At 41.6% G+C, this 27,185-nt stretch overlaps 2 protein-coding genes and 1 long non-coding RNA gene across 10 annotated transcripts in view; 1 reads left to right on the top strand and 2 right to left on the bottom strand.

Moving 5' to 3' along the window:
* The window catches only part of LOC111253292 (sodium-dependent dopamine transporter-like), a 67,342-nt gene that overhangs the window by 21,327 nt on the left and 18,830 nt on the right, over positions 1-27,185 (bottom strand). For 5 of the 6 annotated variants that reach the window (XM_086992732.1, XM_022812473.2, XM_086992734.1 and 2 more), the window contains 2 exons: positions 5,827-5,961; positions 1,342-1,567 (listed from right to left, as the gene is read on the bottom strand). In XM_086992732.1, the coding sequence (XP_086848858.1) occupies positions 1,342-1,567; positions 5,827-5,961 (361 nt within the window). Of the gene's footprint in view, positions 1-1,341; positions 1,568-5,826; positions 5,962-16,800; positions 17,093-27,185 lie in introns of those variants that run through there. The other variant, XM_086992736.1, reaches the window with a different exon arrangement.
* LOC147754982 (uncharacterized) lies at positions 9,139-10,671 on the top strand. 3 transcript variants are annotated; one of them, XR_015330117.1, is made up of 3 exons: positions 9,139-9,632; positions 10,030-10,229; positions 10,541-10,671. It is a non-coding gene; the product is annotated as an uncharacterized LOC147754982 (long non-coding RNA). The 3 variants fall into 3 exon arrangements; XR_015330116.1 differs by having other exon boundaries at positions 9,139-9,672; positions 10,064-10,229; XR_015330115.1 differs by having other exon boundaries at positions 9,139-9,672.
* On the bottom strand, positions 17,548-25,652 carry lace (serine palmitoyltransferase long chain base subunit). Its single transcript, XM_022812470.2, has 3 exons — positions 24,759-25,652; positions 21,367-22,626; positions 17,548-19,469 (listed from the first exon to the last, which is right to left on the bottom strand). The coding sequence occupies exons 2-3, from the start codon at positions 22,387-22,389 to the stop codon at positions 18,690-18,692; spliced, it is 1,803 nt and encodes a 600-aa protein (XP_022668205.1). The 5' UTR covers positions 22,390-22,626; positions 24,759-25,652; the 3' UTR covers positions 17,548-18,689.

Raw genomic sequence — 27,185 nt, 5'->3', positions numbered from 1 at the left:
TCTGTGATAAGCACAATGAAAGGGACATTTTTTTTTTGCTTCTAACACGCATGAATACATATAACATTGGTATGCTATAGGTACCTCTAACCTTTGCGTTTAGCCATGATTCGCTATAGTCCCAGCAGGTCTGCGGAATCTCTGCTCAGTTTACGTAACAGACATTTTTCCTCAGGCTGGCCGAGGCATCAAAATGAGGCATACGTGTAACCTTTATTGCAGTTTTGGCATAGGAAGCCGTGGATGTTCGAGACTTCGAGTCATCAGCTACGGCACTAAATTTTTAGCAGCACACATTACTAACTGCAATACATTTTATGCAGGCCTACTACAAGCAATTGGCCATCTTATCTTACCATCTTCGTTAAGCACACTAGGTATATGAGGTTACTTCTACTTGTGTCGAAAATGGGGCTGCGTGGGCCCCACAGAGGAAACGCCTTCCCAAGCTGCAAAGCTGAATTTAATACGCTGCCAAGAAAATAGGTTAAGTTTGCCCCAGCTTCATTTTAGTCTATGTCACGAGATCTAACAGCTCAACAGATGGTCGTGTTGTCACGTCCAAGTTACCATACATTTGCCTCGTAACAATCCTCAATGATACTCAGATTTCTCTTTCGACATTTATATCTTCAAGAGAATGATATGTGCGTAAGGAGTTGTGTTTGAGATAATACGAGAAAAGTCGTTCTGGCTAAATCGCTTCTAAGGTTTTCTACCTGCAATTAGGTTTACAGTGTAGAATGGCGACAGAAGTAATTGGTACTTGAAGCTATGGGCTCCGCTCGGCAGAGCGCTACTGCATCAATTGCATTATAAGAAACAGAGAAAATCGAAAGTGATAAACAGCTACATGGTCACTACTAGTACCTTTCCCTTTATTTAAAAAAAATGTCGTACATCGGATTACATTGTTAACTTCCACCATCATTAACGTATGGAATCGTACATGAAAAACTAACTATGTACAATTCGAAGATGCATTAAGCCCTTCATAAGCAGACCCTGCTCACAGAATCACCCAATTATGCTAAAACTTCTGTTTATTACTGTTGATAAATGGAAGCTCTAATGCCGGTACGCTTTATTTTTTTTTTTTTTTCCATTAATAAGTGAGTATTTCAATTGTGAGTGAGCTTTCTTTTGCATATATTACCACTTTCTATTGACTGTGAAGTCAAATAGTCGTGTAGCAAAATTCTTAAACTTTTAGCAAAACAGATAAAATGAAGCCATTATCTATGTTGACGATAACCGTTTGCATTCTGAAAAGGTGCAACACGCATAAGTTGGTTACAACACTTGGAAATGTGTGTTTAAATTAAACACCCTTCGACTTACTTGAAGTACTCGTTGGCTGGACTAGTATAGCCATCCTCACTGCTACGAGCTTGCGATGAACAATTGGCTGTATTCCACCTTTGGCCACACCTCGTCCAGGGCAGATCCCCACCGGTTGCTGTGAGCGACATGAATGATACTAGGAAATAGTGCAATGCCCATGCAATGATCACGTTATAATAAAAATCGACGTAGAGAGCAATCAGCACGACTGTATAACCTACGCCTGAAAAAGGAAATTGCAAAAAAGCATCAGAAACAAAAATTTTCGATAAGTTTTTATTTTCTTTGCTTCACTTTCGCTTTTTCTGTCAGTCTGCAACTTGATTGTAATCATCTACGTGAAATCTTTTCGTTGATACAATATAAAACTTTTCCTCAGTTGGGTCTAGTATCGTGGACCCGTGTAAAGGCGCCCAACAAACTTCAGGGAAGGGTGATAGAATTTCGTAAATAAAGTATCCTCCAATGTCCTCCATTATTTTGGCGCCAAAAATTTAAAAATGCGACTGAATAGTTTTATCTGGTACAGTACTCCGTTATGTACGAAGTACTGTGTTGATCGAAAACCTTGTCAGGAAATACGCATCTAATCGAAGGTCTGATCTTTTTCGTTATCATTCACTCAAAGTCAATTAATCAAAAATAATCAGTCGCAGTGATACAACGCATTGTGACGTCGCTGAAGAAGAATAAGATGTTATGGACATTTTTCTTAGGTAGCGAATATTTCCGGCCGATGAAAATTTCCTCGGCGTATAAAAGTGTTCCGTACACATGCTCTGCGCTTATAAATAGAAGACGCTAAGCCGAACGTCGGCAATGGTGAAGTAACAGCTTTTCTGAACCCAATCAAACGATCCTCAACCCCCGCGTTCAAGTAAATATCCATCCGTAAATAACTTGAGTTGACAGCTTTAATTGAACTAATTCAGTGAATTAATTGCGAAAGTAGTCCCTAATCCACTCTGTATAGGGAAAAATATTGCTAGAGGATTCGCTTATCGACTGGTGGAATATATTACGCTATATTGGCTGGTGACATTTTAATGAAGGCAAATGAAAAAGCCGGGTCAAATCTCTACGTAGATTCTTCCCCTTAATCCCTGCCCATAATTGCAACCGCTGTAAGTTTATAAGTTAAACCGTGTTCAGTAAACTTTTTCCTTGCTTAATGGAACACTGTTAATAATTTTTATTTAGTCGTCTTCAAATGAATATAAAAGATAGGGCAATGAGCATTATTTGTTCCCAATCAAGGTAGCTTTCTTTACACAATCGCTCACTTTACATTTTCATAAATTTCCACCTTTAGCATAGTCCTATTAAGAATAGTACTATCCTTACTGAGATTTATCACCCGATAAGGTTCAACTTGAAGTTTCGATGCTAAGAGAAGATACGCTGTGAATTTAATGAGATCCAGTATACAAGATTAGAGCCTATAAAAATCAAATGCCACAGAAGTAGCTTATACCAGTGAAAATCTAAATATATACGACCTTGTCGCTGTTTCATCGTGACGCACATGATCCGACCTCGGAAAAAGGTTCGCCTTCGATGACTGATTTTTGACCTACATATAACAAAAGTACAATGATAAAGCTCTCATTACGAGAGACGTTCGGAAATGCGAAGATCCCTCAAGGAAAAAATGTTTCTCCCAATCGGCCTCAATGATAAGAGCTAGCCTAACTAAGATAAAACAGCTTAACACTGTTATATACTTTGTTGCATGTGAATTTTGTTACATGTTTCCCTTCCGATCCCCGCTCTTCATCTAAAGGCAGCGATGTGCTGACTGTAAACGTTGGAGTATGTTCACGCAGATCTAATTATCAGCCGCTCATCTATAACTAACGTTCTTTGCCGCTTCCCAAAGCCTTTTCTTTACTATGGTTGAATAACTTGAGTGCCCTGCAAGGATCTTGTTTGCTGTTCAAGCGTCAGTCTAATTGCAAATAATTAGTATTTATGAGACACAACGGCTAACGTCTTCGGCGAGTAAAGTCGAAATATTCGCACAAGAAGAACCTTCACCGATGTCCTTGTGTGCTGCCGGTAGGGACATCTCAAAGAGGTTAGCCTCAGCCAGTGGGATGAATATAGCTGCTCCACCAGTACAAGATGACTAAAATGTACTATTAGAGCCCCAATAGTAACAATAACGATTCACTGTGCGACAGTATTAGGACACGATGGGACAGCAGCCGCTTCAAGACACACTTACGGTGTTTATCTCTTTAGTACGAAAGAAGACTACAGATACAGCCAAAATATTTCACCGAGATGATGAAGGAGCTCACTTGCGCCAGGGCGGTAATTACATCAGTTTCACCGTGCAAAAAATGCTACTAAAATGTAAAATGTTTGGCTTTTCGGAAAACAACAATGGCCTAAAGGTAAAAATGTTTTTTGTTTTCTCAAATGTATAAAAATTTACATATTATTAATATTAAGCCCATGAGCTTGAAATTCGGCAGGGGTATTTGTTGTCCCGCGGTACACAAAGCAGCGACCTTCGACTTTGGAATTCGTCAAAACAACTTTAGGTTCGACTATTTATTCCCGACTTAGGGGCATACTAGCCTCAATTGTTTTAGATAAATACGTACATCACAGAATATAGGCGAGTCGTACCCTCATCTTTTACAGTAGAGTAGTATAAGAGCAGGTGTTTCATTGCAAGCATGAGACTGCTATTTGTATCGATAAAAACGATAATCTACTATCTCGCGTTGTCCGTGGCGATCAATATAGAACTAGAGGCGCTTACATTTGAATATCCTTAAGCTTACCATCGCTGGGAGTTGTCTTTAACGTCAAAGCTTTCTCTTTGATTAACCAGTCCGGACGATACTTCTGTTCTCTAGCCAGAACAACAATCTCTAGCCAGATAAAGCAATAACACAAGATGAAAGACGCGCCAGCTGCATAGTGAGACGATCATAGTACCAGACAATGATGCCTGCCCATTGTTTCCTTCGACGAGTCCCCCTTAGACTCCTCGGCAGGGTCCAGTCCAATTCGGCTGAATATGTACGTTTTTTTTAAATATGTTAATATATAATGCGAAGAAAGCGCAGTAAAAAATATCTTACGATGGGACAGAATAAACTATTCACTTGTTTTTAACTTTCGTTTGTTTTCAAATGATTTTCGTCATTCATAGTTGTGGCTATCGCTTTAATGCTGTTGGTTTTAGAAAAAAAATTGACCGCTGTCACTACTGCCGAAGAGGAAATCGTTTAGATTCATACTCTGCTTTGACCTTATGAAGAGCTGATAACACCTACACGCTATAAAGTTTCTGGCCAATTACAAAGGGTCCTATTTGCATGCCGTATAAACTAATTTAGAAAATATAAATACACTTCCTCCTAATGCGTCAAAATCCTAATCTAAGCTTCTATCGGTTTAAAAAGTTTCAAGTTATGTTTTTTTAGATATCCTTGGACTCGCAAATTGTATGCGCTATCAAGTTTTGCTTATATCTAATCTAAGTATATTCACTTCTTTTGATCTGGCTTAGCTCACACACCTTTTGAATAGCGTGGCACCACACTTATATTTGTACTGCCCAGGTCAAAAATCGATGGGGAATAAGTTATCTCGTGTGATAACACGACCACTGCACATTAAAAAGAAATGTTCCGTTTCATCAAATGGTTTTTGATAGCTCAGATGATCACGGTTTCAATTCCGGATCCGGTCCAAGAACTATTTGAGAGGTGACAGATACGTGATACTATGGGTGACACCCTTATCAGCGGCAGTAGCCGACCCAAAAGCACAAAAAAACTTCGTAGATTTTCTGCACGCTGAACTAGGATGGTTTAACGTGGGCTAAGCCCAAAGCTGCTCGCTTTGATCGACGACAATGACAATACAATGAAAGCAAGCTGAACATGGATAGCAATAGCGGCAGCGGGCTCATAGACGGTTTTTATTTGAGATAAGCTTACTGCTGCTTGAATCGGGGGAGCAGAGCGCCAGGGACGGATGGAAAAGGTATAAAGCGAGGAGAGGGGGGCGGCAGTGCCTGCCGGAACTACAGGCGAATAAAGGGTCAGGGAACGGATCAGGATTAAGGATGATGATGTCGTTCTAAAGAAGAGGTAGGGGAAGTAGTGAACGCGGTCAGAATGAAGCTATTACGCCAGCGGCTGGACCAGGATCAGAAGGGCTGACCAACGCTAAGAGGGCAGAGATGGGAGTCAGTATGTAAGTTAGTATCCTGAACCAACGTGGACTTCTCCAAGTTCGCTCATCGTGCTCCCTATCAAGGCCTGTTCCGTTTTTAACATGTTTATTCTATATATATCGACATTTTGGCCGATTTACAATTGATCTATGCACATATTGATGATGTGACAGTGATTATAGTTTTTTCTGTGTACGATTTATTCAACCACATTTTAGTGTTTGTATTTTCTATTTAGCTTTTTCTTATTTTTGAATTACTGCGGTTGCGTAAATTATTACCTTTAAGCAGTGGCACGAGACGACCCCAACAGGTAATTGCGCCTTTCCTGTGAAACTGGCCCAGCACGAGCTCCATAAAGAACAGCGGGATACCCCCAACGGCCAGCATGATACAATATGGAATTAAAAACGCTCCTGTAATCAAAAGATTCATGAGGGTTATAATAGCCCTAATGGGTCAGGCTTATCACGAATGCTCTCTATGCACTGAAACGTAATCTACGTAGTAAGTGGGACTATTCACGTCCTGGCTACCCAAAACGAGGACCGGTAACTGCTCCTTCCTACTGAATTAGTAGAAACTGTTGTTGTTGTTAGATTTCACTGACTAGAGAAACATTTAGCATGACTGCACTGTCTCATGATGTAGGAGGCCTCTAAAAGATTTTTTTTTCTCTCATACGAGCCGTGAAATTTGAATCCGGATCCTTATATAGTCGTAGTGCCTATTACAGAAAAGAAACACTAAATTTTTAGCACCTAATGCGTGAACTACATTGTTCGTAACAGATAAAGGGAGGCTGGTAATCAAGGACGGTAATACAAAATCACACAAAGCGTCGCTAAACGCTGAACTAGAAAATGTTTGTTGCTGGAATCTAGCGCCTGCACAGTAGCCACCAGAGTAATCCTTGTTAAGCCTAAAGAGGCATTTTTCCTGTTATAATTTTGTATCTGTCCTGCGATGAAGTGTAGACGGCCTATATGCTTGCTACAGATTTGAGTATCTGTATGATGCTTGCCCATGTTTAATTGTCTTTCGACCTTTTCGAATGTTGATCGTATCGTAGATTGTAGATCGTGTGCTATGCGTCATATCCATATTACATTCGATTTTATACCAATAAAGAAAACTGTGCGGTAAACAACGTAACATTGTATCATGCCGCGATGTCAACCCTTTCGGAACTTGGACTTTGCTAGCCTCTCGGCTAGCAGACATCTGTATGTAAAACCTTACTTTTTAACGATTGTCAAGGACCCATGTTCCGCTCAACCTGAAGATCTAAAAGTGGCTCCCTTTTTTTACCATACGTTCTTTTATTGGACAGAACGATATTCGACGAAGGTGTTCACAATTTGCTTCAACTAGTGGCTATAGAACATTGCGTGTGTGACCCTATCCATGCGATAACTACAACCAATAAAAGCTAATGAGGTCCATCATCAAACGTTTCTAGTGCAAGCAATTCACTATATCAATACAACATTTGTATGTACTTTTTATTGCGTCTAGGTAGCGTCTAGGTTCTTCACCGACGATCGTGTGTTATCCATCTGGACGACATCGATATTTTGGATCGGTTAAAAATCTCGTAATTTCTACAGTGAGTTAAGGGTCAAGAAGAAGCAACGTATGGTGGTTCAGGTATAGGAATAATCAGGCAAACTCTGTATTGGCCTGTCCTGCTTCTTTTAGTGTTCTACTGTGAACCACAATCGATGTTCCTAATGGGACTGCTTAATAGGAGTACTGCGTTCACCGTAAACTAACCAGATAGCCAGCGACAAAGCACGAGGACAATTCTAACCGTAGATATCATAAAAGACAATGCTATGTTCAACGGCTTTTCGCCAGAGCCGAAAATTCGTTTCGCTTTATGGATTTTAAAGACGTAACATCGAGTTGAACAGTAGATGAACTAGCACTAGAATTAGCCCCTTCAATTCAAGTTACTTGCTCAGGTTAGGTAAAGCCGTTTAGGACCAAAGGAGTTTTGCAGATTTTTAGCGACCATTTTTGCTGATCGCTAGCATTCTCAGTACCTGCTTTGTTGGACCAGCAATACGTCAGTTGACGGCGTTGCGTCTCATACGCCTCGAAGCCACTGACAAACATCAATGTAGACAAATTAAACGGAATACGGCGGCCGTCAAATAGTAGCTTTTGCCAGCGCGTGCAGATCGTACCGGCGCTCGGCTGCTCCCATCAACTCCTGCGACCGCTCTATCATTGTTGCGGGGCAAGCGAATTTTATCGTCCTTGCTACCGTGTCTGTAGCCCTATCGATTCTATCCAATTTGATCATTTGAAAAAGGAGCTCCACCGGTACGAATGGTGCGTGGATTCTTTCAAGAATATAGACAGCTTGCTTTAGTTGGGGAACTGGCCAATTAGTTGAGCGTCGAGCTTTGATCTTCGAAGAATTTCTCGATGCCTACTTCTGCTAAAACTACTGGCGTGACGGTTAAGAAGAGACCACCATCGTGAGGCTTCATTTAGCCTGCAACTAATGCTAATGCAAGAGACAATGTGCATTGCGTAATTCATGTTGCCTTAGGGGCAGGCCAAAAAATAAATATATTGCCTCTAAATATATTATTATTTTTTGCTCTTGTCCTCTTTTAAAAGCAAATAAGTGTTATTACTTAATGTAAAGTTATTTATTCACCACAAACTGCATGTACCTTCAACTATATTGTATTGCTCAGTCGCAGATTCTCATACCTAAACACATAGCCATATAAGCTATACTCCATGCAGCGGCGATATCCTAGACATTATCGGTACGAAACATTAATTAAATGGGAAAATAATAGATTGTGAATACAACACGTTAGGTCCGGCAACGAGGCGTTAGGCGGTACCTTGGATAATGTAAGAAACATAAGAGAAAAAAAAACAATCCAGCTAAAAGAAGAAAAAATGTCCAGCTAAAAAAAAAAATAGATAAGCTCTATATTACTAAACATAAACCTAAGGAAGATTTAAAATTTCATCAATCAAAGGGTCAATTTACATATCATATATTTTATGAGTTTTCCGAAATATCTTGTCGCTCGTATCGGTGCACTCACTCTAACGCAGTCCATTGACTTTGCATTGGAACATTTCAACGCACGACTCTTGCAGCCGTAAACTTCATCGGCAAATACGGAAAATGCTATGTACTGACGCTAAGTTTAGACAAGGCGGACAATGTGCGGGAAAAAATTCACGGTCTCGCCAACACTTCAATGCTACCGCTATCTCACTATAGCATATCTGTAATTTATTGTGGTAGTATCTATAGTAAGAGATAGTTATATTGCATATAACTTTTTCATATAAAAAAAAATGCCTAATTATTATGTATGGGATGTTATTTTTCTAAATCATTATTAACTGATCTTCAAGGTAACTCTGACTGTGACTATAACGTCATTGAATTCGCATCAAACAACGTAGATGTCACAAACAACATAGGTAGATGAGTCATCTTTTTTTTTTTGTTTAAATGACGCAGGCTTATTAGTCAGTTATGTACTTAGTCTACACACTTGGCCGATATCATCTATACGAATAGACAAACAAACGTGTATGTGTACATAGCGTAGACTTTGTCTGGCGCCACTTCGGTCTTAAATCTCGAATTGAAGCAGGCGTGATACTGTGCCGTGATACTTCATTGCTTCAGTGTATTTTCTGAGCTAAATAATGAATTCGACCCGCCTGTTTCAGACTTCCACCACTGCGACGTGCTTCTATCGCATACCTAGCGCTGTCTTCAAGGCCCGCGTTGATCGGGATCTCGAATCGATTACATTGCGCATGCCGGCTGACCGGCCAGCTCGCTCACTTGTCTCCTTACTGGCAGGGCCTTTTTGAGTAACAGCATCGCCACTCGTAGTCCCAGGATGACTTTTGAGGGGCCACAGTGGCACAAGCTGTGTCCGCGCTGCCGTTCGAACATCTGGCGATGCTTGTTTGAATAGAAGAATCCGTGACACTACTAATGAATGTCGGGGACCTCTGACGAGGGACATGGCCGCTTCGAAATTAAGGAACGGAAGACGGATTCTATTAGGCTGTGATGCTAATGACGGTAAACCAACATTTAACGTACGCCTTAGTGATGCAACGAGGTACGCGGATCGATTGCTTTTGGGATAGCAACCATTAAGTTGTTGTTGCTATTTTCATTGTTGCTTGTATAAAGATTGAAACCTTTACAAAAGCGCCTACGGCTTTGATGATTCAGATTATTCGAATGACATTGGGTGTTAAATAGTTCACTATGATATGTTCTACTTTGCAGTAATAAACTTTCAGGTGGTGAAGGTTTTTCTTCAGGCCGAAATTTCATAGCACCAACACTTCCGTATATAAACGTATAGGGCTAGACGGAAGCCGTATAACTGATTATAGTAGTTTGTCTATATTGCTATATTGAACTTGTGGTACATTAATAGTGCGTTAATTTTCGTTCCTTGTCAGAACAGGTACGGTCAAACTTTATATTGACATGTAATACAGGTGAGCGATCGTGATTCAAAGGTCAGATAAGCCTCTGCCGGCTGCATTACTCTTGAGCTAAAATAGGCTTATCGCCGCTAATTTTTGCGGTTCCTGCTACCCAGCATTAAGAGGTTTTGCATTTAGCTTCTGTGCATCTAAGTTAAACTGCAATCTGGGTGACTGGGTAAGTATTAACGAATACTTATAGTACTACCGGATATAAAATGAACTATGTCGTTTAGGTGTACTAGAAATATTGTAATCCCTGAATCTAAGACATTAAACAACTTATGTGTGCCTTCATTATCAATTAAATTAACAATGCCAATAGGATTAATAAAGGTTTTGTTCGATTTATCTGAAAAATCCAGAAATAGAAGATAAGTTTCATCCTAGGACATTTCGGCCGCTCCCTCTTTTAATCAGATATTAGACCCATTAAGTCGTATGACCGTCGCAACTATTCTGCTGTTTCCATCTACATGCCTCTCGTAGATCAGTTCCGCCAAATAGGAAACTGCGAGATCGGGCCATTACGGGAGTGCCGTTACGACCATGTGACAGTCGACGATGACGAAATGGCTCAAAGCACCAAATTCGAATAAAATTTGCAATCCACAATATAATGATTGACCTCTACATTTGAATTTGCCTAGCTCGAAGTTGAGCAAGTTGAAAGACAATTACATCTTGTAACTTATGCTCTTAGCCGCTACCCTCATAAACCACAACTGGAAGATTGTTAGGAGGCTAGAAAATCTCTGATATAAATGATACGTTAAATCTGTACTTGTAATGAATTTACTTAGCTAATTATAATTAGTAGTATAAGCATCAGGTATGCTACGACAAGCTGGCAACCTTCCGGAGCGTGGACAGTAACCACGGGAAACGACAACAAATATACCCGGGACGCAGACGGTTCTTCGTCTTGTACTTCAGGTTGTTTTCAAACTGATTTTTCCCAGTCTTAATATGAGTCTGGAAGGCAATCGTTGCGACAGTTTATCATCTTGACTATGTTTGATGTCACTATTGAGTTTTTATTATTTCACTTGCAGTGTATCATTAAGTTAGTTTCACTCGTTTTTAATCTTAGTTAGACGTTTTTTTTTCGCCTATTTTATTGTCTAGACGGTTAGAGTGTGGTGTCGTATGCAGTCATAGCAATAAGGATACGTTATTACTACGATAAGGTCCTATTCTTGCCTTCAGATTGACCTTTCGTTATTTGTAAAGCTAAATTCGTCAACAATATCTTAACAAAGGGCCAATGCATCATTTTCAATATGTTCAAAGTTCAAACGTATTGCGCTACGGCGCTATAAATTTCGTATACGAGTCTGATTGGTGTTAAATTATCTATAGTAATCGCGTTTACTGAGTAAATGGTTAGAAGTCGTTTTAGTGACTATGTAAATTTAAATAGAACGTTGTCTAGAGTGTTATTTTTTGAACTACCCAAAAATATTTACTCTGAAAAATGGAGCAGACCCATTGCAAGTGACCCTGTTACATTCACTAAGTTGACTTATATCGAAAACACAATCACTTTAAAATAATTTTTACTCCTATAGATTCTCCCTATATTCGAATAGGGGTGCTCGAAGTTATAGAATATAACAGGAACATCCTTTAATATAAAGTAAATAAATTTTGCGCCCGGTTAACCCATACTTAGCTTACAGGACACGTGATACATACACATGCTCATAATAGGGCCTATTCTACGCCGTTAGGCATCAACAAGGGTCATAATCGGACCCAACAAGCCAGAATTCGCCCTGCAATTACCTTCTGGGCTAGGAAACAGACGTTATTAAACGGCACAAATATATAGCCATTCCCTATAGACACTCCCCAATGTAACAAAAGCATTGTGACTAATAGCAGTATTTATCTTTCCTGATCATAATCAGACAAGTTTACGTCATATATATAGAACAAAACGGTTAACAGTTATCTTTCGGTCGATGCTCGATTCGAAAGTGATCGTTATATTGAATATAGCTCGATTTATATTGCAGTACAATTACTAGGGCAGCATTATGAAAGCTGATGTTTTTCTCAGTATGGAAGCTATATCGCCAGTGTTAGGGACGGCACCATGCGTCAGACAGATAGAAAGAATTACGATCTTGTCTTGCCGCTACTTAATCGTAGAGCGTCGATAGAGGAAGTGGTAAAACAACTGCTACATCTCAGTCTACATTAGAATATAAATTTGACGTTGTTCTGTAATGACCCGTACGGCTGGGACGTAGACGACAGGAAATGCAATATGGCAGTAAACATGTATGTTATGACAGCCCAGATTTGCTAGACGACCAAATCAGGTAGGGTCCAATTTGCTTGTGTGCTTAGGAACCTATCCTATTTTACTGATCTATAGGGGGGTTGGGAAAGCCGAAAAAAATGTGCAATGTTTATTTTAATTATTATAAGGTATATGTGTACAAAGGCACGTTGGTAGCAAGACTTAGAGGAGTAGGACGAATCATTTCGACTCCTCAAATAGTGAATTTGGACCTTCCTAATATTGTGGACGCAGAGAAAAAGTTGCATCAGCGCTTTAAGAATACCGAGCCTAAGAATATCTGGTCATTTCGGAAACGAATGAAACAAACATTTCAAATCGCGACCGTAGGATCATTACGCGTTATCAAAGAATCAGAAGATCATTACCAAAGAAGAGTACTCTATCGTAGTTCTAGATATCTATAGACAGTAATCGATAAGACTAACTATGTTAGCTTGGAAATATACGCTGAAACAACACCGGGTGCCACGTACTGCATCGATACGCACCACCGAAGCACTATCCTATCGATGCGTCGCCATGTTTCTTAGCGGGAGTGTGAATAGAAGAGTTGCCTAGGAGTATCTTAGCGAGGAGCACAATGTACATGAACAAATTATTTCTACGTTGAAAAGAAAAATGGCGCCCATTCTATAAATGTTTGCTCCACAATGAGTCTGCTTGAGCATTGTAGCTTATTTTATTATACGCTAATAGTGTAAGCCTTCTACTAAGCACTCTGCTATGTTGTGTCAAAGCTCACGGGCGATCGATCTCTTCCAAAGCGTGGAATTATAATGTCAATGGAATTAATTGTAATTTATCAACATCAAGTTTATACACATTTTCCATTCATGAACATTCATTTGAAAAGGTTTTGTCAGAACTTTGAATAAGGTCATAATTTAGTCTACGCTGTGGCAACGTGATATCTGCCTTTAAAGGACCTTGGCAGAAAGTTCTAAGGCTAATTAGCAAACACGGCATATCACGGTCGCCTTCGTAATGAAGAAATACATTTTGAACATAATCTTCTTAATATTATATATTTCTTTATTTACTTTTACTATTTTTATTTACTACCAGTAAGGACCAGATTCATCTTTAGGATAATCTAAATTGCATTTGTAAACATCGCGCGACCGACCACTACTTAAAAAGTAACGGGGCGTTATCTATTTCTGCCGTTTATATAGCGCTGCGCCCCTGGTCGCATCCGCCACAGGCTCATACAACACGTAGGCTTACGCTGGTAAAACGCAGTTTAGCGTGTCCTTCTAAGGGCTCACGCTAAAGGTACAACACCGTAATCCGCAGCAGCTGCTCGATTCAGATTCACCTAAACAATGAACGAGGAGTAGAGTCTTAAGTAATCAGCATGAACTAGAACTAGTTGCAAATATAGAATTGATGCATAAGACTGCCTCTACTGCCGAATCACTAGCCATGACTTTTGTTTGTCTTGAGAGTTTCAAAGTGTTTCAGCCGTCGCTAGACATACCTGACAACTAAAGCCGACCAAAGGGTAGTAACGTGCAAATTGAACGTTTGGAAATGCTTCTGATCAAATGTGTATGCAGGCGTGCTTCTCTTATTATAAACGGAGCGGAGCTACATTTGACTTCCAACGTAGGGTCGCAATAGCGACACAGGGGACGGCTGTTTTATTGCAAGCAGTTGTATGTTTTTAGATGGAATCTGGAATGTTATACAAGTGCTGTCGGAAAATTTCATCACAGATAACGTATTTTTTTCTAAAGACTTGACTGAATGAACTTGGTTGATTAGAGATTCCTTTTTTTTTTTTTTATAGATACAGGATACATGTCTGCCTGAATCCTGAATTTTTTTTACGTTCCTTGTCTAAGACTCTGTCTGAAGACCAGCAGATAATTTAACGAAATTTTTGCATGAGAGTCATTATTATTCGACATTATTACCATCTATCGCAATTAAGGCTTCGATTTGGGCAAAGCTACTCATTGGCCATTTGCGATTCTTTAGCGTTAACTGTGGGTCGCTCGAATACGCTACACAAAAAAATTTCAGCGTAACTTAATCGTCGGCTGACACTAAGTGAAAGCTCCCAAAAAATTGAATCAGTATCGCTAAAAAAAAAATCCAAAAGGTCTAACAAGGCGCGAGAAAGTCTTGCAAGAATTATTCGTTGGAAATTACTTGGAAAACACCATCCCCCGAAACGGCTGTTAATTTTTCTATAAAAGATCCGGATATATCAAAGATGGCCTATTTAACCCTTTCGGTAAATTTTTGGGCCCTTCAAATCTAAGCGTCTGCCAGTTTGCCTCATGGAAATGCTTTTCGGATTTTTCAGAAACGGCCTGAGAGCCGAAAATACGCCGTCGATTTTTGTTAGTAAAGCAAGTAACGATATCAGCTGATCTTTATTTAACACTGAGAAATGACGCATTGTCTTCCGCTGTGACGACCCTGTTATTTTGTTTTGAAAAGAATCGTTTTTGGTCTCGGCATGACTAATGGGGGATAGACGCACGCCTGTCACGACAAACATCGAGCGAAATTTGCCCGGTTTGATTCCTGTGCCGCACATTATTTCAGTAGTCGCTTTTCGAAGGTCTCAATAGGAGCTATTAGAAGAACTTAGATACCGTCTAAAGCATACTATTATTTTGCATGTACCATCTAAAGGCTATGCGTTTAATATGTTCATTTTAGCCCAGTTCGCAGATGTTCGAACCAATTATTATTTGCGAGATATGAAATAAAAACTAAGGAACTTTTTGATGCCCTCTGTGGCTGCCCAAGTGAACTAGCACTATTTTATCTCATTAGAAATATTGCGTTGAACTCTGTGGATACCATAAGTTCCGCAGTTAAAGTTAAAATAATTACTCAAGAGAGTTCAATTAGTTACTTGTTCAAGTCTCGTTAGAGAGTAAAGAACAACAAAAAAAAAAAAAAAAAAAAGAGAAAGTCTACTCTCGATACAATCCAATTGATTTTGCTCTCGTTTTTATTAGATATTGCATTCATTTCTGCATTGCAATTGCCTCGTCATGACCATGGCACACAACTATATTTATATAGAAATGTATATTTCTGCATGTTGTTTAAGTATGGCAGTCGTATTGCAATCATGATAGCTCTTGCGTGAGCACGTACCGCGTGTTGTTCGATGTATCGGTGCGTGATGCAGTTACCAACGTGTTTCAGACGAGCGTTTACTCGTTTAGTAATTCCTGCTATTACATCTTTCGAAACCAATGAGCCTAACAGTGGAAGCTAGACAGGCCGCCCATGCCGGGGAGGTACCCGTTACAATAGAGACACTCAGAAGGGAAGAGATCGATGGGAATTTCATTTTTTTTTCAGACAAACTGTCTTGTTGATCGATCCGAAATATAATGCTTGGGCTAAACCATGATACCAGCTCTAGAACGGAAACAGATTTATGTTAAGCTGTAAGAATTAATCTAAAGCAAAACATATTACGGCGGAGACGCTTTTTTCATTCTTTATAAATTTGACAGGGTCAGCTTTCTTCCGAGTGGGGAAAATTACGCACACGCATACCTATACATCGTTGTCGACATCTAATGCTCGCCGTGCTTCCTTATAACACCAGAAACTGCCTGGCAGCACATAGTTCAGTTGAATGTAGTTTCTTTGTTAACTTAAAAATAAGTTATGTACAGTAGTGGAACCGATAGTAAAGCCGATCGGCCCAGATCAAACGACCCAATGGGCTATATGTACATAGAGTGACAACAACTGCGGCCTTATACTGGCAAAATTCTACTGATGGATGTTTTCATAACAACTTGTCGACTACTCCATCATATATATATATATATATATATATATATATATATATATATATACGATTTTAACTTCATAGAAGTATCAACGTTCGTACGCAATCGTAATGCCAATCGGTAAGTACCAATCGGGTACAACTTTCCGTCTGCGCGGACTTTGAATCTGACAGGTTACCTGATTCAGGTTAGTGAACAGTGCTAAACTTTTCCTTCCTTCCTTCATTCACTGAAACTCATCTACTAAAGTTTGCAACTAGTCGAATTGGTTGCATAACTAAGTATGGCAGCATGCTTTGCGATTGTCGGACCGGATCCATTGCCGTAGCTATTGGGAGTAAAACGAGGGTAGGTTGCCCGTCCTTTACTCGCATATGACTTCCTCGTTCATAATCAACACAGACGACAGTATCGGTTATTTTGTTATCGTTTCCTGTTGTTTAAGTTTCAAGTTGTGTGATCAAGTGATAAACATTTGGATCGTCCGTGTCTACCTGTACGTGACCCCGCTGTTGCCCACCGGGCTTAAATTTTAATATTCAAATTACGCTTAAATATCTAATACCTACAGTACTATTCGAGCTTCTACGAGCTGTCAGTTACCCTGAATTATTCTGTGTATTATCTATGTTCGCTAAAACGTACCACATATTACGTACCGCCACGGCTAAGGAGACGGAAGTTAGCAGCATATTTTGTTTCTACGACCGGTAAACGCTCTGGTCGAAATTTGCATGGTGTGATTTATACAAGCACTATTCATCTGAACCGGAACGTACTCTAGTTCATTAATTGATCTGGAAGAGTTAGCCGAGAAGAGCAAACGCAACCTAGACCCTAAGGCACTCAAACGGCGCTGAGATACTACAATGACGATGTATATTGGCATTGATCAGGTCGTCCTTTACGCCCTAGATTTCTTGCAGCTTCTGCTTTCCTGTCAGGTTACAGCTTCTGTGATTCGTTACCTGTTACTCCCTGCCATATTACTCTTCCACGTGGTTGTTCCACGCGATCCTTTCAGACCACAAGTGAATCACATACAAACACGCCTTCACGTACGCTACTACAGCTGGAACTGAACTTATCATTAAATAGCTTCATCGTCTTTCAGCACTCGTAGCATTAACACATTGTTTATTATAATCATTTTATCATTGCTGCGATTTTTTGTTCCCTTGTGTGTACGATTATCATTACACTATACGTTCACTAAGATCGTTACGTTTGCAACAACGGGCAAGATGTCTTACCCTGTAATGACTTGCGTGTTATTACTTAGTATCTTTTTAATTATTATATATATTCATACAAAATGTACAGACGTTGCATTCTTACCTTTTTGTCTATTAGTCTTTCTCAGGCGCTAAAGCGGGGAAGGGGCACCTAGTCAAAAACCTCTGCCCTTTTCATATAAGCACAGAAAAACAGGTTTATTCAATGATAAACATTTGCTCACAGATTTAGACTGGCATACGTAAGTAACACTTCTGGCAGTTGTTGTCATGTTTAACCCAACGCTAGGATTTACCCACTAAGAATAGGATCGTCGCACCGAACCAGTAGAGATCGATTCATCGGAACATGCTTACAAAGTATGGAACGAGCCGGGAAAGAGGAATTATTATTTTTTACTCAAAGACAGCATCGCTTCCTATAAATCTTGATTAATTCGATAGAATTGCTTTTGTAGATCGCCGTCGTTTCCTGCTGTTGTTGCAGCTACAAGCTTTTTGTCTTTTTTTTTTTGAATAGTTCATTGATATATTTTATTTGAAACGTTGCGCTAATAGCCAGTTGCAAAACACGTCTGACATTCAGAGCCTTGTGTATTGCCTGATAAAAAGTAGAATAAAGATGCCCAATGTTCTGCCTTCAGCAGCCAATCTTTTGCTTCGTCACTTAGGTTTACTCTTATCAGTTCTATTGACTACTATTCTATCACATGCTTCGCGGCAACAGCAAACAGTGGGTAACTTTATTTTGAATACGACGAAGAGAAAAGTGGGCTAGAAGATAACAATGTGTTACGATGCATTTCAATAGGAATTTTATAACCTTTCGATTCACAAAAAAATGACGTAGCAAACGCAGCGCGCTAAACCCAGCAGCATAAACTTGTAAACGTCTTCTGTTGGTGTGAGCGATTGCGGTGAGGACCCATGTGACCTTGTACAGGTTTTAGCTGTTGTATCGCTTCCATCGTGTCACTTTTCTGCGTCGTCAGAAGAGAAGACACCTCGATCTCGTATGAGCTGCATACAAGCTTACTCATAACAATTCCATCTTGCTAGAGCGGCACCTCTTTTATGTGTACGTGTGTTCGTGTGTCCAGAAGATAAATAAGCCTCACTTTCATTAATATATCTAGAGAAGAAAATTATATATATCATCTGAAGGGTCTCTCTCTATTCGGGCGTGTGCAAATGTAGGTATCGAGAATGGTTCGACAAAAACTTTTAAGTCTCACAGCCTTGGTTAGAATTGTCATAATATAATAGTGATTTGTAAATGTATATAGTTGTAGTAGTATTAGATACATCGCGTACTAATATACCACCACTTCACTTGTATTTCGATTGCGTCTGCTTAGTTTAAGATTGAGTCGATCTCCGACGCGGTCAATGCATTCAAGTGATCTGTCCAGCATTTCCTTCGTATGAGCAGCACTCAGACAGAATCTAACGCGCGACTCCGTCAGAGCAGTGGCTGGATAGCCGACGCCAACCGTTGCCACCTTCTCCTCCATAAGATCGCGGACAAACGCTGCTATTTTTGAGGGTAAATAGAGCATTAACGGGACGACGGGCGAATCATCGTTACCATAAATGATGAAGCCCATTTGCTTAAGTCGACGCCGGAAATACCTTGTGTTTCTAGCAAGCTGTTTTAGACGACTGGCGCCGGCCTCCGTACTCATAATTTGTCGACAAGAAGCAATGATCTGCTTCGTTACTGGTGGGGCCATCGAGGTTGCGTAGGCGAAACTGTATGACATTGCTCGTATATAGTCGATAAGTTCTTTTCGCCCACCTATGTAACCACCGGCAGCGCCGAAGCTCTTAGTAAAGGTGCCCATGAGTATGTCCACGTCTTTAGCTTCAGCCCCGTAGTAGTCAACAACACCCCGGCCTCGTTCACCCAATGCGCCGATAGAGTGCGCTTCGTCCAGGTAAAGGTACGCTTTGTAACGTTTCTTGAGCTCGATAACTTTCGGTAGATCAATAATTGTTCCTTCCATGGAGTAGATGCCTTCTACGATGATGAGGATTTTTTTCCAAGGTTCGCCGGTCTTTGGCTGTCCATAGTAGACAGCGTTCTGCAGTACCTGTAGCGGAAACACGCCAAGCGTGCACAAGCAAGATCAATAAAGTTTAGAATACTTGAATTGTGCCCGTATGCTACTAGCTCGCACTAACGAAGTTCTATAATAAAAAAAAAATTAAAAAAAAAATAAAAAAAAAAGCACATCATTTGTTTCTAATGGGATATCTGACGACGGCCTATATATAGTGTCACCTAGTCAACGATCATATTGACCGGGCTAAGGACATTGCCTAGTTGTTTGTGTTGTTAAAAATGTCGATCACGACAAGCCTATTCGTAGTTAACTTCTCGCAAAACGATTGTTAACTTCGATGAAGCGCGTTACTGCTAACGACACCGTAGACTCATGCAAGTTAGAAATTTCTATTACCAAGCTGGCTCGCAGACGGCACGTGTACCCCTTTACTTCGAAAACTAGTTTTGTACTCATTTTATCAATTATACTTGATAGATTTAATAGTAAATGAGAGAAGTCGAAGTAATCAATGCCACTAAAACCGTCATATTCACTTACTGCGATTTGAACCCTCGCATGTCTCCTGTCTAGAACGAACTAAAAATTATTTTTGTCACTCGTTTGGATCGTAGTAGGAGTTGCTTATACAGGCATAGTTTCACTTCCGTCTTCAGCGTATTACCTGTGTTGTTTGTGTTAATTCTTCTATTCCTGTTACCTGCGTGCCTGTAACCATCGTTTGTTGGTAACTCATCTTTACATCATCATTACTGATTTTCCAATTGGCCTAGTGAAACGACGGCCGATTTCATCGTGTTGTTTACGTGTGTAAGCAAGCATGAATCTATCTGCCTCGCCCGTGTTTATTCGCAAATGAATTGGTCCTAGGTAGTTTGTGTTGTCACGTGATCGTTTTGCGGTTATCAATGATCTAGCGAAGGAGTGGATCTGATTGACAAGATAAACAAATACCAGCCGCACGATATATGTAGACACGATTGAAACATGACTAAGACTAAATTGTCCCATGGAAGAAATAGAAAGTGAAATGATTATCTCGTATCGCCATTGAGCTAGATGGAAGTCGATTGACTACAAGCAGAAACGTGAGATCTATCTACGAGGAACACTAACCGTCAATCGAGACTCATGAAGATTGTCAAGTGGAAACCTATTGACATTCTATATCAACAACATGTAACACGTGTTATCTTTTTTATTACTATTATTTTCTTTAAATCGTTATTCTGCTCGAATAGGTCGCAAGCGATGTCATCTTTGGTAGTGGTAAAAACGTTGCTAGTACGGCGAGATATACTGCAATAAGAAGTGCCTCTGCACCTTGCCTAAACATATTTGTGTATGTTTAGGCAAGATGTATCTACGCATTGGTTCAAAATTGACCAATTTTATCTCTATTTTAAGGAATAATGCGCTGGCAGTTGAACCTGCACCTGCACATATTGAAGGCTCAGTGACATGCTTTTCCTATAATTTGTAGTCCGTATTTTGCGTTTACGTTTACGCTCGACGAGTAATCTTTATGCGAATTTATCAACTAAGTGTCGGAACAAACAGTTTGGTTTCCATGGTTTCAGATTCGGCCATAAACGTGCGCTGGCTAGCGAGCGCATCGGAGGCTACGTTGTGTCGGAGTCAAGGCCGAAAACTCAAGGACATCAACAGCGCCTTGCAAACTAGCTTAATTACCACTACCAGTAATGCAAACTACAAGGGAAATGTTTCAAGATGGCTCTATTTAACCGTATTCTACTAAAACCTAATATGACAATATTGGATTTGTAATTATTACAAACTAGCAAACGTATCAAGGTACGAAGGGATTGCGAAAGCGCCTCAAAAGATCCTATTAACGAAATATACACAACACAAATTATACCTTGAGCGCCTAACAAGATTATCCCTAAACCTTATAGCCTACCTTTTCTAGATTGTTCATGTCGTTGTGCTTGAACGTCCGTGTCGTCGCACCAGATAATTTGCATCCGAGGCAAAGCGAAGCATGATTCAGTTCATCGGAGACAATAAGACTGCCAGGACCAACAAGAATGGGAATGTTTGTGGAATTAGTTGCAAAACCCATCCCTACCACAATAGCTGCGTCAACACCAAGAAATTCAGCCAGCAAATTTTCTAGCTCAACATGCAATTCGTGCGTGCCCAGTTCATGTCGCGTACTGCAAAGCGAATACCCGTTCTCGATAAGACACTGTTGAACTTGGTTCGCACAGTCGCCTCTGTTCTCGGCAAAACCGAGGTAGTTATAGGAGCCGAGATTGATGTACGTTGTTTCCGTGTCAAGGTACCTGAACGTCCAGTTATAGTTATCGGATGTACGGTCGCGAAGCGTAATCATGGCGCCAGGCACCGATAGTAACGGTAGGTTCCAACAGTCACGGATTGGTCTATAGATGTTACGCGTGTAGAAAGCGTCAAACGAACGGTAGAGAGGTGGGTAGCCTATGCGATTTTTCTCGATTTGTGAGTTGACTTTCTCGATGCCGATGCCCCGAAGGAAGTCCCGCATCACACCAAATATGTACAGCACAAAGTAACTAAACACCGTTGTGTAATACATAATCCACGGGGTAGGCTCGAAGTCATCTTCCGGTCGGTGGCCTTCGTGTAGATACTTGCGAAATTCGGTAACTGTCTCATCATATGTTGGCAAAGGTAAGCTGTCTTCAGAAGAGGCGTGCTTTTGCTGCTGTGTCTGCAACTCGGGCGCGGTTTGACTCTCTTGCGCTGATGGCCATTGCAGAGACGACCGTGAAGGTTGTTCGGGACGCCGACGTAGTTGACTGGGTTTGTCGTGTCGACCTACCGGTTTCAAATCTTCATCCGGTGGAGAGTTGTTGAACATTTTCCCCTGTTTCTTTACATCGTCAGATATTCCAGTCGGCTGCGTGGCACATGCTTCGCCCAAATTGTTGTCAAGACCCATGGTGAATATGGCCACTCGTTGAAACTAACCAGAAGGTTACTAGAATCTCGATCACGAGTTAATAATATTCGTTGCAATTACGCAGTGTTCCGTGACACCGTGGTGTTTTAATGAAGAATCCTCTGCGTGTCTGCTTCTGTATCGCTGGCTCCTTTCCAGTAAATGATCGCCGAATCCACAATCGCCGCCTTGTGAACGAAGCTTGAACACTATCTGAGCACACGTGGCACTGTAGAGCTTTTGTTTGTTCATGTATAATATAACATACACAAGTAAAAAATAAGAGATCGTCAGGAAGAGCATCACCAAATGTACAACTACATACACGCAGTGGTAGGCACTGAAGGGCACTTGGCGCACATAGGATTTGAGCAAATTCTAAACAAATGGAACTTTTAGGTAATGCATTGGCGGATCATTGGGAACAATTACAAAAAGAATTACGCATGAAATGGGGCTATGCTATCTAATGTTGAAATACGTTGAAAGTTTATCTTTAGATGTGATTCGGTGTGCAGTAATCGCTATTCAGTACAAATCCAATGCTTGTTCTAAGATAAAGCAAACTTAGAGATCGTATGATGGCTTTAACGACACTTCTTGACAGTTCTATCGCTTAGCTTTCTACTGACATGCCAACGGCGACGTGACCTGATAGATTACCATCTACTAAATCACAAATAACACTCTTCGGACACACTAGTGGCTCCCTATCATTTTATTATACTAATTAATTTAAGATTATAGTGTCCTTTTATCGGTTTCAAAATGTAACAGTGCTAACAGGAGGTTCAGTGAGATACCGAACAGTATCGGGCTGCAAAAGCAATGACAAACAGTCTTTGTGCCCCACGTACTGAAGACCGTCAGCCCTTTTCAGGTTCTGCCGTCCTATCAGCAAACCACAATGATTTGCTCACGCTAATCACTTCTGTATTTGCCCGCCACTCAGAAATCACAAACGCCACACGACTACGTGTCGCATCTAAATAACAATTTAAACAGTTTCCGGCTGCACTCTCGTGCTCTGTGGTCTCTTTATGATCCTCTATAAACACGTTACTTCTAAGCTGGTCATGATGAAATATTGCAATGGTATTGACCGTTCCGCTAAACAAAAACTGTTGTTCGGGCGACAAACAGCGCCTATTTACCGGCCCCATGGGCTATTCGTAACTTGAATTCATAGAGCGCAGTTATGAAATTCATCCATACGCTCGCTGTCACAGAGTAGTCACACCCGCAGTTCCATATTCAACTATCGCAATCCGGGCAAACGCTCAATCCGAAATCGACGTGTCGTTTTTTCAAGGCCGATGCTGTGCTCGTGCTTGTCGGCAATATCCTGTTACTATTATCTCCATTGCCGTTATTTATCAAACGCAGCTGATTTTCCCGTAGCCTTTTGCTTGCCTTAACCTGCTGCTTTCAGCTCTCATGAGTTAACTGCTTGACTGGCTACCGTTAGTCCAGCCGTTCGTCGGGGATGCTGGTTAGCCGAAGGCCCTCCTCAGTTAGCAGCCGCTGTTAGAGGGCGTCCGAACAGCAAACGTGCGCCCGCGCAAAATGGGGAAGAGAAGGCGGGACAAAATCGTCGAAGGCAACGAGGCAATCTCCGTACTGAACGCTTATGGTACGAATGCCGCGTGATGACATTTCGCGCGCGGCTGATCTGGTTTGTAAGGAGTGGAAGTGCCAAAATGAAGGGGCACAACTGTGCACGCCGGACAGTATGAGTGGCGTCGTAAACATGTTCAGAGGACAAATAAGGAAAATTTTTGGAACAACAAAACACTGGCTAGGAAAGTCCACAGATCTACGAAGAGCGTATTTATGCTTTTGAAACGTCATCGCAACTGTGCTGATCTATTAGATTTAATATACTAGTAGGTAGATGTATAAAGATCAGGCTGTCACTCATGAACATGCATGCTATTCGATGTACTTGCTTCCCCCCAACCCCTTCGGTACTGTTACCCTAGTTGGCAGACATCACGTGCCGCTCCGGCGGATATGATTTTTTGTGACCACTCGATTTAGCCGCTAGAACGTATAATAAGGGATATATAACCATAACTAACGTCAGTTGATATTGTAATATAGGGGCTATTTAATAGTTCACGGTTGATTGCACCCCTTCATTTGGAAGATTTCGCTAATTCTAAAATACAAATTAGCGTTTCTCATCAAACTGTGCTATTCAGACTTCGCTGAAACTATTCGGCGCTTACAAATAAATCACGATCACCTGACTCCATTAACGATTGCTTTACTAGGTAGCACCGTCGTAGCACCGACATAACACTTCACTCCATTATGTACTATATGTGTACTCTGCATCGCTTACCACGTCGGGTCACCGTACTTACTATTATGTCGAATATGCTGCCCAGTCTAGCCCAGCTAGCCGTCGCCTCTCGTCGAGCCGTCGCGTTACGCGAATGTTACACGATGCATGTTTAACTTTGCATACATCTATATATATACACACACACATATACTTTAGTTATGTATATATGTATACATATATATAGGGACAATCTATCCTAGCGGTTTGCTGTATAGCACTGTTTGACCCCAAAAAGACTGGCATAAACTGTGCCTTTGTCACGGTACGAGAGAGCCACTTAACACCAACAGTTGGGTTCGGTTGTGCTATTGGAACCTCTCCTTCTCTTTCTCTCTCCCGCCAGGCGTTAAGTTTGACGGGCCACGTTCCTGAAACGTCGCGCTCGTCAATTGTGTTTAACGTCACTGACGCCGCTGCTGCCGTCACCCTTCCACAGAAGGGCTGAGACGCGCTCGAACTCTACAGCCCGCAAAATGTGCCGCACCGTCAGCCACCGGAACGTGAGTTGCCGGAATGCTCCTGGATCGTTCGTTGATTCGAATATTGGAAGTCTGCTTGGTCTTTCCGAAAGCGCGGCGCCACGACCGCTATCCCGAAGGGGAGAGCTTAGCAACGACAAGACACGTCGGCAGCAAGTCAACGTCTTGTTGTACCGGCCTCCACTGTCGTCGCCGGCGACGGCTGTTTTGTTCTTTGTCTCTTCGAGTAGCGGGAATGCTTTAGATCAGGGTTCCTACTGGTTCCGTTTGCTTCTACGGCGGTCTGCTCATCATCAGCGCTAGCTCCGTGCTCACACGCTGCCATTACCACCGCGACGACCACACCGCCGTGCGCGTCGAACAGAGAATCGGCCGGCAAAGAACGTTGACTGTCTCCCTGCGGCGGCGATCACAATATCAGCTCGACTCATGACGGAGGGTTCTATTCCACGGTCGTCCTGCCGTATTCGTACACAACAAACGAACGACGGATGGAAGTATACGCTTGCAGAGAAGTTGCAGGGCGGGTGCAACACGTAGCGCCAAATGAAGCGGCGCGATATTGCGAGCGACACGGTTGCCTTTCTATGCTGGTCTCCTCAGCCGACCAAGCTCATCCAGTTCGAGACGAGGGGCACTGAACTCTATCATTGCCACAGCTCCACTGACAAATACCCACTTCCACTTGCAGGTGCGATCAAGTGCCGTAGCGCTGCCTTGTTTGTTGGTCTCGTGGTGCGGTCAACGTCGATCTGCCGGCTTTGGCTTGTTCTGTGCGTTGACTACTCTGTAGGCGGCGTTTACAAGCCAGCGCCCTACGGTTTGCTCTATGCACCGCTGGGCGGCACAAGCAGCCATAGTAACAGCATTAACGGCAGCTCAATCTAACGGAGAACAACGTTAGATGCCGTAGTGTAACTATGACAACCGTACGAGCCACAAAAGTCTGGAGAGCTTGCTCAGCGTTTTCTCACGACTCTGCATGCCTCGATAAGCGCACGCGATCGCTGCCATAATAGTAGCAATTCAACCTGGCTTAGTGTCTAACTGACCGGACGTTGTGTTTTCTTTCGTGTTCAGTTACCGTTAGCAGCTAACGCCACAACGACTCGCCGAAGTCACAGCATCAACGGGAGAGCGGAATAAGTCCGTCCGACAGCCGGAAGCCAGTAAGGGCCTGCGGATCTGGCAGCTCGATCGGAGATATATGTTGTATTGTTGGTAGCCACAGTTCACCTCCGGACTATCGCGGTGTGTCTAGTGGTAGTTCGAAAGTGACTACTGCAAGAGCGTCGTATCCATTTTCTAGCGCAAATTAGGCCTTCTCCCATGACTCTATCCTGACCTGCTGCTTGACCAGGTGAAATTGGGTCGGCTTCGCTAATCGACAGTAGCACACATTTGGCCATGTTATATCCAGTTGTGGCTATAACAGCTGGGGCGTTCCGAAAGTTTGAATCGCGCGCCGTACCGATGGTCAACAACGACGGCCGGGGCCGCCGCGGAGGCAGACGACCATACAGAACGAGATAAGCACACACAACGGAGCACACATTTACTGAGCTACTCTCTCCATTTCTTAGGTCTTCACAAGGCAGCCATACGGCCGTATAGGATTCGATGGCATAGGTCGACATAACGAGACCGAGCGAGCTTAATGCCACAGGACTTTACGCTCTAATGGTCCAACAACTACGACAGTTAATATATATGAACTCGTTTCACTTAGGTGGAAGCTAGTTGCACCTGATCTGTTCGTTAAGTTAGACTCATGCTGAGTTCTCGTAGCAAAAATGTTTTTATTATTGTTTGTTGTTAGAAAAAAAATCCTTTTTGCTAAAAGTCTTTTTTGTAAACTCAAGTAAGATTAACTAAGTCAATTAACGTGATATATCCATTTTAATGTATAACCATTGTGACTGTCTTTCATTTGGATAAGTAAACACACGTTTTGATTTGGTGATGTA

The sequence above is a fragment of the Varroa destructor genome, unplaced genomic scaffold, assembly GCF_002443255.2.
Source record: "Varroa destructor unplaced genomic scaffold, Vdes_3.0 BEIS01000006.1, whole genome shotgun sequence".
NCBI classification, from domain to species: Eukaryota; Metazoa; Arthropoda; class Arachnida; order Mesostigmata; family Varroidae; genus Varroa; species Varroa destructor.
The sequence above is the reverse complement of the archived record's forward strand: the minus strand, read 5'-3'. Positions and strand labels throughout refer to the sequence as shown.

Coding starts and splice junctions, on each gene's coding strand:
- lace (XM_022812470.2), bottom strand. CDS start 22,389: ATGGGTCTTGACAACAATTTGGGCGAAGCATGTGCCACGCAGCCGACT. Junction 19,470..21,366: donor ACATGAACAATCTAGAAAAG/GTAGGCTATAAG, acceptor TTTCCGCTACAG/GTACTGCAGAACGCTGTCTA.